The following is a 15142-nucleotide window of genomic DNA, read 5'->3' on the forward strand; positions in this document are numbered from 1 at the left end:
ACTATCATTTTCTGTCTAATATCTGCTTTCCACTGACCTTTCTCTACTGTTCTACTTTCTTTCTGCTCTATATTCATTCTTATTCCAAAAAGAATTTAAGACTGCTTATAAAATACATTGATACGAAAGTGAAAATAAAATAGCATCTTACCTATTTGGATCAGATTTGGATTGTCTTACCTATCTGGATCAAGTACCAAATTCTATGAGGAGTGAAGCTCCTATACAGAAATATTTAAAATAACTACAACAGCTGAAAGTGAATCACAAGTCTAGCTCTAGACTTCCTGGAAGTCAAAGGAAAAAAAAAAGAAAAGAGATCCGGTGTCTAGAAGTAGTTTTTTCAGACACCGAGATATGAGTAAAACTTTTTGCCATTGTGATATAATATTGATATATACTATTTTAAGCCACATCCCCACCCTAAATACGAGTGCTTGTTTTTGTTGTTGTTGTTGTTGTTTTGGTTTTGGTTTTGGCTTAAACAACAGATATTTATTGTCTCACAGTTGTGGGGGCCAGGAGTCTGAGATCTAGGTGTCGGCAGGGTGGATTCCTTCTGAGGGCTGTGAGGGAAGGATCTGTTCTACGTATTTTTTTTTTAACATCTTTATTGGAGTATAATTGCTTTCCCGAGTGCTTGTTTTGTCAGCACTGTTCTGTTCAAACTAAGTGTGTAGCACTAAAGTTCGATGTTGTGGAAACACATTAGTGAGCAGTGAGATGAGGTAAAAGTGAGAATATATATGCTGTTCTATTGATCCAAGATATTCTAGGATACGTATGAGTATGTGTACATATGTTCGTGTATGTGTATATATATATGTGTATATATATATATATACATATATATATACACATATATATATACACATATATACGTATGGCCAATTCAGAGATAACCTGTGTGTGTTTTAATGGAGAGGAAGGAGACTCGCCCTCCTGAAGCATCAGTTTTTATTCCCTTCTCTACTAGAGAGAAGACCTCTGATGGTTAAGCGTCTTAACATTGTGCCTAATACACTAGGGTTACATAGGCTTTAAGAGTAAGGCCCAAAGTGTTCTCGTAAAGTTAAAGTATGTAAATTTTAGGCTGTTAGTTTTCTTTGTTGTTTTTAATTTAATGTTTGAATAATTAATATATTCACACAGGTCAAACATCTAAAAATATAGTATGAGTGAAAAGTCCCCACCTGAGCCCACACTTGCTCGGTTCCCTTTGCTTCCTTAACCATCATTGTTAGTGTTTTGTTTTCTTTCCAGGTATTTTTTTTTATAGCTCTCCCTTGTTATCCTGATAAATCCAGAGCTATGAAGTTTAAGGGATTAAGCTATGAAGTTAAATCCAGAGCTATGAATTAAAGAGAGCCAAAACATTTTGGTATTCCTTTTCAAGAGTGTTTTCCCTTCTCCCCCAGCTCTGTCTTACCACACATTTCTGAGCTCCCTTTGACCAGTTGGAATGAAAGGTTCAGACTGTTCTCTGACTAGAAGGACATTACACATGTTCTAATATCATACTTCTTTCTTTATAAAGTATAGTGACTGAATTGTTAATTGTTATACCACATCTTATCTTGTTCCAGTGTTGAAACTCTGTCATTTCTATGATGCATTTTCTTGAAGTTAGACTACACTTATTCAGAAATAGTATATGTGTTTTTTTCATCTTAATTAAGGCCAAATATGAATGCTTCATTCTTTACCATAGTTTTTGTCTGCATTTAGATGATACTGTTAACTGGTATTCCAGTAGTGAAGAGGAAGAAGGAAGCAGTGTCAAGTCAATACTGAAAACATTGCAGAAACAAACAGAAACTTTAAGGAGTCAACAACAACCTTCCACAGAACTCAGCACTCCTACTGATCCAAGACTTGCTAAAGAGAAAAATAAAGGAAACCAAGTGGTTGACCCTAGACTTAGGACTATCTCAAGGCAAGACGTTAGAAAATCTTCTGAGTCTACCCCACTGGATCTTAGACTTGCGTGGGATCCCAGGAAATTAAGAGGGAATGGAAGTGGTCACGTAGGTTCTTCTGTTGGTGGAGCAAAGTTTGATTTACATCATGGAAATGCTGGCCCTAATGTCAAACACAAAAGAGGAGACGATGACGATGAAGATACAGAAAGAGAACTGAGAGAAAAAGCTTTCTTAATACCTTTGGATTCTTCCCCTGGTATAATGCTCCAGGATCCAAGGTCACAACTGAGACAGTTTAGTCACATTAAAATGGATATTACCCTAACCAAACCCAACTTTGCAAAACACATCGTGTGGGCTCCAGAAGACTTACTTCCAGTCCCTTTACCTAAACCTGACCCAGTATCTTCAATCAATTTACCTCTGCCCCCTCTTATAGCTGATCAGAGGCTCAGTAGGTTGTGGAATACAAAAAGTGATCTTCGTCAAAGCACAGTGCCCACTGATGCAAAACTAGCAGGCAAGGCCAAAATTAACACAGCAAACAGAGAAGGCTACCTAGAACAATTTGGAGACGCACATAGTTCAGGAAGTAAGTTAGGAGACCCTAGGCTGCAAAAAAGTTTTGATCCTAGACTTCACAGACTGCATAGTACAGAGTCTCATCAAGCAGTTATGAAGGATTCACATACATCAAAGGGTGCCCCTCATGTAGCCAGATCAAACTCTGGTTCATCACAGCCCTTAGGGGCAGTATCTAGCAATTCTGGTCCTGGGGCTTTGCCTCCATATGCCCCTAAACTCTCATCTTCAGCTGGCCTTCCCCTGGGAACTCCAGGTTCAGTCCTTAGTGCTATTAGTTTGTATGACCCTAGGGAGCATAGTTCATCATCTACATCAGAGCCAGCAACAGAAAATGCAGAGAGCCAGAAAAAAAGTGGTGGTTTAAAAAGTAGTGATAAAAACGAGCCTCCTACTGGAGAAGCAGTCCTACCACAGAAAATCGCTCCAAACGTGGACGTCCCTGTTGATGGGCCAGCTGACCCAGAGGCAGATATTCTTGGGAGTTCCGGTACCGTTCAGGTCCCAGCAGTGCACAGTCTTCCGATTCAGGCATTAACAGGCTTAATTAGACCCCAGTACAGCGATCCAAGACAGTCAAAGCAGCCGGGTCAGGTGAGCCCCACCCCAGATGATGACCCTCGTAGAGCAACAGATGACAAATCTCTGAAAGAGGTTTTTAAAACTTTTGATCCAACTGCTTCACCGTTTTGTTAGCTATTGTGTAATTAAGCAGTTCTTTTCACTCTTGTGACTATTGCAGTCCCCTGCTGTTTTGTAACTGGTTTACCTCTATAGTTTATTTATTTTTAAATTATAAACACTTTTCAGCTGCTAGTATCAGAACCACATGAAGTTATATCCTCTAAAGCCTGTGGTATTTTATATAATATTTTTATAATTTTAAGAGACTGTAGTAATTGACATAGAAACCTATATATCACGTTAGCTTCAGTAAAAGTACTTTTATTGTAAATAAACCATCATGAACTCAACACTCTGCCTGAATATATGCCAGTTGTCTTTCATAATCAGTGTTTAGATAAATGATTACCACTTTTATATGGTTATTAGTTTCAAGCAATATAATGTACATTACTTTTCAGAAACAGTATTTTGACTAGGATCCTATTTGTCAACACAGAACTGATTAATATGTAATGCTGACTGCTAGCTAAAATGTAAAATGAAGTAAAACATTTTTAAAATCATAATTAGCAGAGCAGTTCATGTTTAAGGGCATCACTTTTATTAGTACTGGCAATATTATTTGTGTAAATGAAGCATTTGAATGTTGTACCTTTTAAAAGTATTTTATGGTATACTGTATCATAGAAGTTGGAGATATATAAATAGAATGTTTTGCTAAAATGAAAAATTCCCGAGTTCTCTAACATAACTTTTTAATTTTTCATATTAATAGTTATGAGTTACTGCTGTGTTACATTATGATGTTTATGCGTTTCGATGTTTTTTGTCTTTAGCAGCATAATTTATATTACTTTTTCAAATGATGTAGCTGCAATAATTGTATTCATCATGACTTTGGCAATTTTTAACAAAATTTTAAAAGATCCAGTGAGTCTGTGGTGATTATTTCATTGATAATGTTTTAAATGTCCAGGTTCTATATTTTTTCTTAAATAGCGAGAAAACACAGAGATGGTATAGTCAACTGTATATGGCTACCAATAAAGAATCTCTTTCAGATCTCACCTGACTGGCATTCTATAACAGAGGAGACTGCCTGGTGTTTTAATGTATTCAATGTCGTCATAGTTTGGAAACCTCCTGAATTGATTAGAGGTTGTATTTTTATGAAAAATAATTTGTACTCATTCTTGTATATTTATTGCAGTATATAAATAATGGCAACCCTACCTGTTTTATACATATATTATTTATAACTAAAACTAAGTAGTACACTTAGTTTCAGGCTAAGTGTATATATTAATATCTTGAACTAGAGGTATGTGACAGTATTTGCTAGTAACAACTCTAATAAGTAACTTGAAAAGGAGTATTTCATTATAAAAGATAATGGAAGTAGAGGAAATCAGTCCTTGAGAAGTGATTTTTAAAATATACAGCAAAATATTTATGTGGGAACCTAACACTCAGATAGCATATGGTTTAATACTAATGTATATCCTTTCTATTCCCTTCTTCACTTTTTACTTTTTTTGCCCTGATTCCGTGCTTAAATGGGGTTGCAGTTAAGTGAACAAGAATTCTGCCTGCCTACCTAAGAAGTTCATTGTGTTCTAAGTGGAAGGACAGTTGTTCAAGGGAATGTGAGTTCCTACTGTTTATACTTCGGTTACATTGTAGCCTAAAGTGGTTCTGGATAATGTTTTGGGGTTAAAAAATGCAGTTTAAAGCCATGATAGAAAGAATTTTTTGACTTACTATCCAAATGAACTTTATTGTTAATTGAAAAGTCAATAAAATGGATAAAACTGACCAAAAAAAATATAGACACATTTATATTCCTAAGAATAATATTCCTTTATCAGGATAAAATCAGTAAAATTGCTGAATTTTAGGAATTAAATTTAAAATTTTAGCAAATCTTTAATTCATGATTTTATAATTATTGTAGGTGATGCTGTTTACATTTAAAATATCACACAAAAAAAGATAATTTGGATGTTAAAGATCAAAATGGAATCCAAATTTTTTTCCAGATTCTTAACAGAAGATCCTTTTTACTAAGAGAGATATTAAAAGATTAATTTAAAAGTAAGATTTAAAAACCATTAAAACTTACTTACTAAGTAAGTTCATTTACTTAGTATTCTTGAGCCCCTATTACATCGGCTAGTGGCCTGGAGGCTATTTTACAAGAAAGTTTGAACTTACCTTCAAATTTAACAATATATTTTTTATGAAAATGTTTTATTTATGTTTAAAATAATGATTTTTTATTTGTAATGCTTTTTAATTGAGATAACTTTAGGGAATATTCTATTATATCCTATCAACCTGGATTATCTTAATATCCTTTTTTCCCATTTTCTTACCAAAATTTAATAAGTAGCCATTCTCTCTAATTAATAAGCTCCTTGTAAGGTGAATTGGTGTTTTTAGAATCCATCTAATTTGATTTACACTATTACACTGAAAAGTACATTATGTCCCTATTCTTAGAAGCCAAACATTTACAGATAACAGAAATAACTGTGTCTTTAAAGAGTCTGCTAGACTCATTGGTTGAGATGTAACTTAACTATTCATACTGGTTTGTGAGAGTTTTATACCTGTTCCCTTTGATGTTGAATAGAGTGGGATATGTCAGGGTGTTGAGTTGGGATATCCAGATGATCATAATTTAGATTGAGCAGCTACTTTCCCATGTCTTGTTTAGTTTGCTCCCAACTCCTATCTCTGGAGGTTTCCTAGTTAGGACCTCATTCTGAATCTTGAAAATGAACCAAATGTTGGAGTGATTTCAAACTCTGCCTCAGCAGTTAGGTCTGTTGCTGTACAGACCCTCTGTGTTACCCAGCCATATGCACTAAACCCCAGAATTAGGTTGCAACCAAAGTAGCCTAATTATGAAATGATGTTTGCTTAGGTTTGTTTGTCTTTTAACTTGCCTTAGGAGTTTAGTAGTTTTCCTTGCTAGTCGTACTTACTTTAAGCGTAGAAGAATAGTTGATTAGTAAAAGAAAATCCTGTATGAGTGTTCGTATAAGCTACTTGCTGAATTAATTAGAAGAGAGAGAGGGAGGAAAGGAGAACTTATGAGGGCTAGAGGTTTATGACAATGAATTCATATTCTTGTTCTGAATTGATTTATAGGTGTTTTGTCTTAATGTCTAGTTCGTTTTCTGTGAAATGGGTATAATTTTGACTGTTTACAGATTTGATGTAAGGAGTGAAGTAATTATCATTTTTAAGTATTTGTAAATATAAAATTGCTTTATGACTTTCACAAACGTAATCATTACGTTCCCACTGGGTTTGCATTAAGTTGTACAGATTCCGAAATGACATGATATGGTTTGTGTGATGCACCAGTTCTATGAAGTTTCAGATGATACACATTTGAGACACAGTAGAATTGCCTGAGAAGTTGTTTCAGAGAATATTAACCCATCAAGTTGGCAATTTCCTTAAACATTTTGTGTATCAGTAAAACACAGGACTTTCCTATTTTAGAGCTCTATGGACTTGTAGTGTCTATTCAAGATCTGACCGCTCTGCCCATTTTATGCAAGTTGGATATTGATGGAGGGTGAAAATCCTCTGATAGTCAGTGTCGTATGACGTATTTGCTTGAATCATAGCACGTGTGTTGTGGGCGAAGTGGCCAACTCAGTCAGTATAAGGGCTGTTAGCTTTTAGAAACACTAGGGATGTTTACTCCCACCTCTTAATATATATTTCTGCAAGCATGTGACATTGAGGTCTTTCTTAGTGACCATTTGCTTGATATTGATAAAGGTACATTTTCCTTTGGTTAATGGCATCTTGACTTTCGGAAGTTCCTATGGATCTAGATGTGAGGGCTTGTCAATGTATTTCCATTTGCACAGGACAGAGTCTTACGGTGGAGATGTTCTCCCTGAGCTCACCCTTCTGGGCTGAGGGCTACACCTCAGAGGGGTTGTCTGTGCTAAAGGCTGTACCTCGGCGAGGTGGTCTGCAGTCAAGCAGTCCACTGATAGGGTGCCTGCAACCTTCAATATTGGGCTTTCTGTGAATTTCTAGAATGAAGGGTTGTAATTATCTTTTCAGAAATGGTTTGGCAGCACTTGATGCTGTTATGTTCAAAATTCAGTGGTCATTAGTAAACTTAATTAGTTTAAATAAGGCTGAGTTTAGGAAATTAAAGCTTTGACAAAATGTAACCAAACAGGGTCTGAGTGTTTAAAGCTGTTTTTCTCACTTATGTGTTAGGACTTGGTGTTTATGTAATGTCTCTTCCCGAAGTAGCTTACGTGATTTGCAGAACCAGCGCCAGTAGCTACCAATCGCTGTTATTGCTGGCGTTATGTTTTCGAGTATGTTATTTATTAGCAGCGTCTGCCAGTTGTAACAAAGTCCAAATTAACCTGCCTTTCTTGGAAAGGACACATACCTAAGAAAGGACTTTAAGTTAATGTCAACATAACATTTAGAATTTCTCATTTTAAAATAAGAAATAAAAAGCACATTTTAAACTGTATTTTATGCTTTTGGAGGCAGAACCCATATGTGTCTCCTTGCTTCTCTGTTTTCCCATTGCAGCAAGCCTAGTGCTACGCACACCGTGGGTGTTTTGTTCCCAACGTCCATCCAAGTTTAGATTTTGCAGGTGCTGTCATCTGTTAGAGTAGATGCGACAGAGCCATTCCATGATCGTATTAGAAAGAGTACAATAATAAATTATACCTCCTTCAGTGGACACAGGGCACCAACCTTCTCTTTTTTTGTCTCCCCTCCCCACCTCCCACCCAAACAATGTGAAAGTAGGGTTATGGCAGCTTTACTTAGGAGTTATATGTTTCTACAGTAGTTCGTAATTCTATGAGTCCTCCAGACTTACAAGATAATTTTACTACTTCATTGTGGAAGTTTGAATAGATCAGTAATTTATCCCCATAGATCTATGAAGGGTTCTTTCTGTAATCTGAAAGAACTCCATGCTAGAGTCTTATGTTTTTATGTTAAAATATATTTCTCTAATTTCCCCCTTCCTATTCTCCTCAAAATTCAACCAAAAGTATGAAGATATGCCTAACCTAGTGAATTTCCAATCGCATTTTATCCTAAGACCATTAACTTACCCTTTCAGGTCATGAATTGGACTCTAAATCTGGGTCTTGTGTCTTGTCCTTAAACACCCTTCCTTACCCTTTAGAACAGAACAGTCATGTGCTACAGTTGTGAGCATAAAGGAAATCCGTTTTTTCCAACAACTATGAGTTCTTGGAACAATATCTTGTAGCTTGGTTTATCATTGGATCTCTTGTTTTTTAAACTTAGAATTTATGAGAAAAAAGTTAATATATAGCTTGTCATGGCATTTTAGAAGAAAATCTCCGGCTCCACGCTCCTTGGCTCATTACTCTACTGATTTTAATACCTCTGTGAGGTTTTAAAGGTTGAGAGGAATGGCGAAATTTGTGTTAGATAATATTATTTTGTCCGTGATGTGATACATAGGTTATTGTAAAGGAGTTAAATACACACAGACCCAATTTTTGAAAATTAGTCACGTTCTTCCCAAACTTCCATTACAAGCAAGGTCTTGGGGTTTGTTGTCCGTGATAGACTATACATTTTATGTGCTTTTTAAGTAGAGAAGGTGAAAAATAATTAACGAGTATTGCAGATAAGAGGTCTTAGTCCACCTATATTTTATAGGAATTTGCCCTCCAAATGTTTGAGAGAGAAGTCACATAAGATAGGAGAATATCTTTTCCTGAAGTAGAATGAAATTTCCTTTAAAAGTGACAATCAAGAAATAGTCATTTCTATACTTACTTGCCAAAGTTTTTAAAAAGTTTATGTTTCTTACCGTAAACCCAGTGCTCCTCCACCAAGGGTTCAGAAAGGGCTCAGTATAAAGCCAGGGTTCTAGGCCATTTTGCTTTTCGTCTAGGGCTGCTGTGCTTGCACATGGTAAGGGCATTGATGGCACTTGTGTCCTAGGATGTCATGTGTCTGTGTGTTTGGTAGGAGGTGGTGTTGTGTCCAGATTCCTGGTCGCCCACTTTCTATCAGATTTACAAGCACCATCTGTAAGGTAGGCTGAAATCCAGATTAAACCTATGCAGTATGAAGTAGTGGGGTTTTTTTAACTTCCTACTGTTAATTATTTCAGTTCCCCACATTGTATCTCAAATGGTGGGGAAATGCTGCCTTGACTGTTTCACTTTGGAGGGTTTTAATAGATGCCAATTTAGTAGATTAACTAAATTATTAACCTACTGTCTGTTCAAAAGACACCAGCAAAGGGTGTACTTGGCTGAATTGATAAATTATTCTACACGAGGACTAACAAATCCCTTGGTAACATCAGGAATATCTTTTTTTTCCCCTTCTCATTTACTAAAAACTTTTCCAAGTTGCATTCTGTTGTTGCAAGTTTCTGTAGTTTTCTTCTGTGACATCTTTCTATTGTCTGACTTTAAATAAAAATGTTTCTAATAATATCTGTCTGGCAGTGCATTGCTTTGCTTTAATAAATCTTCAGTAGTTAAAGATAGGGCATTGGGGAGCCGTGTCCTCGTATGAGAGTTTGTAAATGGAACACCTCCAGGTCTTCCTGAAAGAAGGGGACAGCAGTAAACTGTCCTTCAGGTTATCCTTGGTGCACAGAGAGTGTGCTTCACTTAACCACAGAGATTAACAGCATTTAAGGCCCTATCCTGCGTAAGGGAGTATCTCTTACATTAGCTTAAATCAATTTTCTGTTAAAAGATCTGAATCTGAGAGGTTGCTAGCAAATGTAATGCTTTGGTGTAGAACAAGAGCTCTTCAGGGTCAAAATAGGATCTCATTGCAGGAAAGGCTCTCAGAGAGCAACTGGTCATTCTTCCCTCCAAGATCAGGAGCAACAAAGAAGTGGCTAGTCACGCTTCCCTCAAAGGTCAGGAAGTATCATTAAAAGGTGTTTTCTGACTTCTGTTCTAGTATGTTCAATGGCCAAGGGCACCCTGTCTCAAATAAGGGAACCTAGTAGATTACTGGATTTAATTACGGAGCAACTCAGCTTATCAGAAACTTCTTCCTTGAGAGCTAGCGTGATCTGGTCCTGGTGCAGTCTCTCCTGAGCAGTGCAACACGGGGCGAGTTAGGACTTCAGTGAGTATCACTTTCCTCATGGACAAAATGGGGACTCATCACTTATTTAAGAAAGATTGTTTGAGCACTTAGCATTTGCTATTATGTTTTGAGTTACAGAGATGGGTAAGATAGACTGCTTTTTAAATCAGACTTACTACAAAGTGAGTGAAGTCACAGTGCTTTGCGGCTAATATCAAACGATCAAGTGCACAAGGATATGTTTTAGAAAATTACAAGGAACAAAAAAAAAGTATGGTGGACATAATGTTACGTAATTCTTTCAAAGCAAACCATGCCCGTCTCTAACATCCTCACATTGGTCATGGCTCTGCCCCTTAAACTTCGTCCTCCACAATGGCACATTCGTCTGCCCAACATTTTAGAGCCCAAAAGTGTTTATGATAATTACAGTAAAACCTCAATAAATGATGGGCAGTGTGCTTGGGGATTAATTAAATATTCACCATGTGACGAACATGCTGGTTACTTTTTTCTACTACAATATATTCTTGGATACCCCATCAATAAAATACTCAACAAATATTTTTATTGAGATATAATTGACATGGAACATTCTATTAGTTTCAGGTGTACAACATAATGATTCAATTTATATATGTATTGTAAAATGATCACCACAATAAATCTAGTTAACATCCATCACCCCACAGTTACAAATTTTTTGTCTACTCTCAACAACTTTCAGATATGCAATACAGTGTTATTAACTGTAGTCACCATGCTGTATATTACATCCCAGGACTTATTTATTTTATAACTGGAAGTTTGTCCCTTTTGACCCCCTTCACCAGCTTTGCACCCCACCCCTCCCTGCCCCAGCCTGCCTCTGGTAACCACTAATATGTTCTCTGTATCTCTGAGTTGTCTTTTTGTTTTTGTTTTTTAAATTCCACATATAAGTGAGATCATTCAGTATTTGTCTTTCTCTGTCTGTCTTACTTCACTTAGCATAATGCCCTCAAAGTCCATCCATGTTGTCACAAATAGCAGGATTTCCTTCTTTTTTTATGGCTGAAAAATATTTCACATTATGCATATGTACCACATTTTCTTTATCCATTCTTCCATTGATGAACACTTAGGTTGCTTCCATGTCTCAGCTATTGCAAATAATGCTGCAGTGAACATTAAGGTGCATAGACCTTTTCAGATTAGTTTGTTTGTTTCCTTCAGATAAATATCCAGAAATGGAATTGTTGGACCATTGGTAGTTCTATTTTTAATTCTTTAAAAAACCTCCATACTGTTTTCCGTAGCGGTTGAAGCAATTTACATTCCCACCAGTAGTGCACAAAGATTCTTTTTTCTCCACATTTCCACTAACACTTGTTATTTCTTGTATTTTTGATAATAGCCATTCCGACAGGGGTGAGGTGATATCTCGTGGGTTAGATTTGCACTTCTCTGATGATTAGCAATATTGAGCACCTTATCATGTACCTGTTGGCCATCTGTATGTCTTCTTTGGAAAAATGTCTGTTCAGATCCTCTGCCCATATTTTAATCAAATTGGTTTTTTTTCTTTTGCTATTCAGTTGCATGAGTTCTTTATATATTTTAAATATTAACCCCTTATCAGATGGATGGTTTGCGAGTATTTTTTCCCATTCTGCAGGTTGCCTTTTCATTTTGTTGATGGCCGATAAATATTTATTGACTGAATGGACTAATTTCAACTTAGAAAGGCTTTGGAAAGACTCACACACTTGCAGTTATCTTCTCCTGCATGTGGAGTACCTAGTGAGTGAGAAAGAATGCAGATTGGTCTTGTTCTCAGATCTCCAATCAGCTGCTGAAGCTGGAATTAGACCAGTGAAATATGGTCACCACTGTCACATTGATGGCATCCAAGGAAGTGAAAAGACCAAAGTGTTCCTATAAAACAAAGCAAAATTCCAGCATAGGATTTATTAGCCATGACCACAGACGAGCACATGTTTCCATTGATCTTACAGGCATGTAACCCGGCAGGTCTCTCAAGGATCCCTAAGTGCTTTTAATTATCCTTAGAAGCTCATTTCCCAAAAGTGAGCCAAGCCTCTCTACATCCCTGATATCTACCTCCTCCCCCTAAGTAGCATCAGAAACAGTCATTAAAAGATGTGTCATTTTTCAAATTATTAACGGACTTTCTCTTTTGTCTTTTGGAGTTTGCAAACTCTTGCCTCATTGGCTTGTGACAGCCATCCAACTGGGATAGTGGAGTGAAAGAGAAGAGACCATTATGGCTTGTTACAAGGAATACAAAGAGAATGAAGGTAATATTCAGCTTTAACACTCAAAAATGGGATTTTGCAGCAATATCATAACCTGGTTTGAAATAATTATCTGAATTCCTTTATCACCCCTGCAACATATCAATGACCAGAGTTTTGCTTAAAAAGGGGGCAAACAAAAGAGAAATGTGGTGGAGGAAGGAAGCCTTTTTCTTTCTATCCCTGGAGAATTCTAAGAAAAAGCATAAGAGGAAAGGAGAAGAGGGGATTGATCAGATGGGTGTCCAGAATTGTTTTCCTGGGGGTTGTGGGTAACGAGAGCTTTGATTTCTGTCTGAGATTCTGGGAGGAGACTGTAGTGCAGAGGTCCCATCACTGATGTGGGGCAGCCAAGGTTACATGGAAGTATTTGCTCAGGATGTCCTGATTCTCCTGGGGCACTCTCAAACCTGTGTGTCCATGGGTGCCCTCTGTGATAAGATGTGGTGACCACACAGCAGAAGCCAGGGAAGGGGTCATTAAGAGCTTAAGCCATTAGGAGCCAAGGAGAAGCAAAGGCAGTGAGGGCAGTTGTCTTATGCTCCCTGGGAGCACTTCCCAAGCCGAAGAAAGGGCCACAGTTTACCCAGGTGTAGATACGGCATGAGAGGCCAGTAGGTGTTGTGGACAGTGATCAGAGCAATGGATTTCAACCAGTGGCCACTCCAGGATCAGCACAAAGCTGCCGGGCTCACTACCCCTACCCCCAAGCCAAAAAATGTGTGTGCAGACTACAGGGCTCACTACTGAACCTCCCCCCCCCCCCCCCCCCCCCCCCCCCCCCCCTCCACACACACACCCCTAGATGCCATCTTAGGAGAGACTGAATCCTACTAAGCTTTTAAACCAGCTTGGACATCTAATTTTCTCCTGCTGATCATTGGGTGTGAACTCAGGAGAAAGGCCAGACAGTCTATTTTGTTATGGACAAAATAAGCAAACAAAAAACCTTTCCATATCTGAGTTGTGTGAGCTAAAATCTGCAACCCAAGAGACACTGAAGAGCAGCTTACTTTCCATCAAGCATCTGGAGTTTGTAGTTCCCCCAGGCTCACGACAGCAGACAGGGCAACAGAAGTTCAGTGTTTACTCTGAGGCCTCGTCCACTATTTCCATGGAACACTGGCTCAGAGAGTTCACCAGATGTCCAATTCTTACACAGAACCCAAGAGTTTACTGAGACAATATCTCATTACATGTTCCAGGAGGTGGTGTTGGCAGTTTAGTTACTGCCATCCATTTCCAGGAAGGCAGCAGACCCTGAAATTTGGCAATGTGTTGTTCAAGAGGGCTTCAGTGTACATAGAAAGGAAGAGAGTGTCATGGGTGAGGCCAAGCAAGCATAGTTGTAAGATAGGTTAGATAGAAAATTAATTTAAATGAGTCTCAGAGGAAAAATAAAGGCTATGGATAAGGCTAAACTGTGGTTTCATTTAATGAACTGAATACAAGTTTAAGTACAACTAAAATGGACATAGTTGACCTAGGAAGCAGTGAGACAGCCTCACAAAGGTTTGCATTCGTTTTTACAACTGCTCTAAGACTGATTTGGAAATCTTAAGTTGGTATTCTATCAAGGCCCCGTCTATGGGATTGGGTTGTCTCCTCATTTGAGGAATGAAATTTAATTTGAGGAATGAAATTTCTTGTTCCAGATTCAAAATTATAAATATATATGTTTCTGGATCTCTGTGTCCATTTTTTGTTTAAGTGTGTGTGTGTGTGTGTGTGTGTGTGTGTGTGTGTGTGTGTGTGTTGTGCTGACATACCAGATGTCCCAGTGTTTAGTTTTGGAATCGGTGCCAGTTGCCTATTAGGTCCATATAATCAGGACAAGGTACCAGCTCAGTTCAGAGTTAAATGTAGGAAGTTAAGAGAAGCACCCTAATATTCTTCTGTGAATTAAGTGTGAATTATCTCAGGAGGCTACATTATCCCATGATAATGTTAAGAAATGTAGAAGGAAAACAATGTTTTCTGTCTCCTCAACATACAAGTTCCTGAGTGTTCCAGTTTCAGTGTGCAGGGTTGTGAGGAGGAGGAAGACTGGCCTGCCTGTCCACTCCTTCTAAGTCCCCTCCTCCTGCCCTCTTCTGTTTTTTGATCTCCAGCCCTACCTAGGTTTTTACCAGTTTTTACTTCATTTTGTTTTAGAGAAGGGATTGTCCATCCTACCTCCCCACTTTCAAATCTTGATTTGTCTCCTCCTTCCCCTAAGGATTTGCTTTTCCAGGCATCCCTTCTCTGTTCGGTCTCTGTATGGCGGCAACTTCACCTACATGTGTGCTATATCCCTCCAGTGAAAACTACTGAACATGACTTCTGCTCTGGTCATAATGTTGTAACAGGGACTGGATTTATCCTCCTCCTTTAAACAACTAGAAAACTGGATTAAAATACATGAAATTACTCTATTAGACATTGGACCATAGTCCATGAAAGACATTGATATTTAAGAGAAGAAAAACAACTAAGGAAGCCCTGCAATCACGCCAGCTCTTTGCCTGTCATTACTTTCTGGACCACAGAGTAGGGAGGAGGATCCCAGGCAGTGCACAGCAGTCTCACTAAATGGAGGCAAAGATGGAAGCAGGAGGCAGAGGC

At 37.9% G+C, this 15142-nt stretch overlaps 1 protein-coding gene across 4 annotated transcripts in view; it reads left to right on the forward strand.

The window, feature by feature from the left end:
* Nucleotides 1-14224, forward strand: part of ZC3H6 (zinc finger CCCH-type containing 6) — a 63014-nt gene extending 48790 nt beyond the window's left edge. For 2 of the 4 annotated variants that reach the window (XM_027129050.1, XM_027129051.1), the window contains exon 12: nt 1729-4956. In XM_027129050.1, coding sequence (XP_026984851.1) covers nt 1729-3200 — 1472 coding nt within the window. In that variant the 3' untranslated portion in view covers nt 3201-4956. Of the gene's footprint in view, nt 1-1728; nt 4957-12433 lie in introns of those variants that run through there. The other 2 variants (XR_003437695.1, XM_027129052.1) reach the window with 2 other exon arrangements.
* Nucleotides 14225-15142: the final 918 nt, after the last annotated feature.

This window comes from Aethalodelphis obliquidens, unplaced genomic scaffold, assembly GCF_003676395.1.
Source record: "Aethalodelphis obliquidens isolate GAN/ISIS:26980383/991018 unplaced genomic scaffold, ASM367639v1 scaffold35, whole genome shotgun sequence".
Lineage (NCBI taxonomy): Eukaryota > Metazoa > Chordata > Mammalia > Artiodactyla > Delphinidae > Aethalodelphis > Aethalodelphis obliquidens.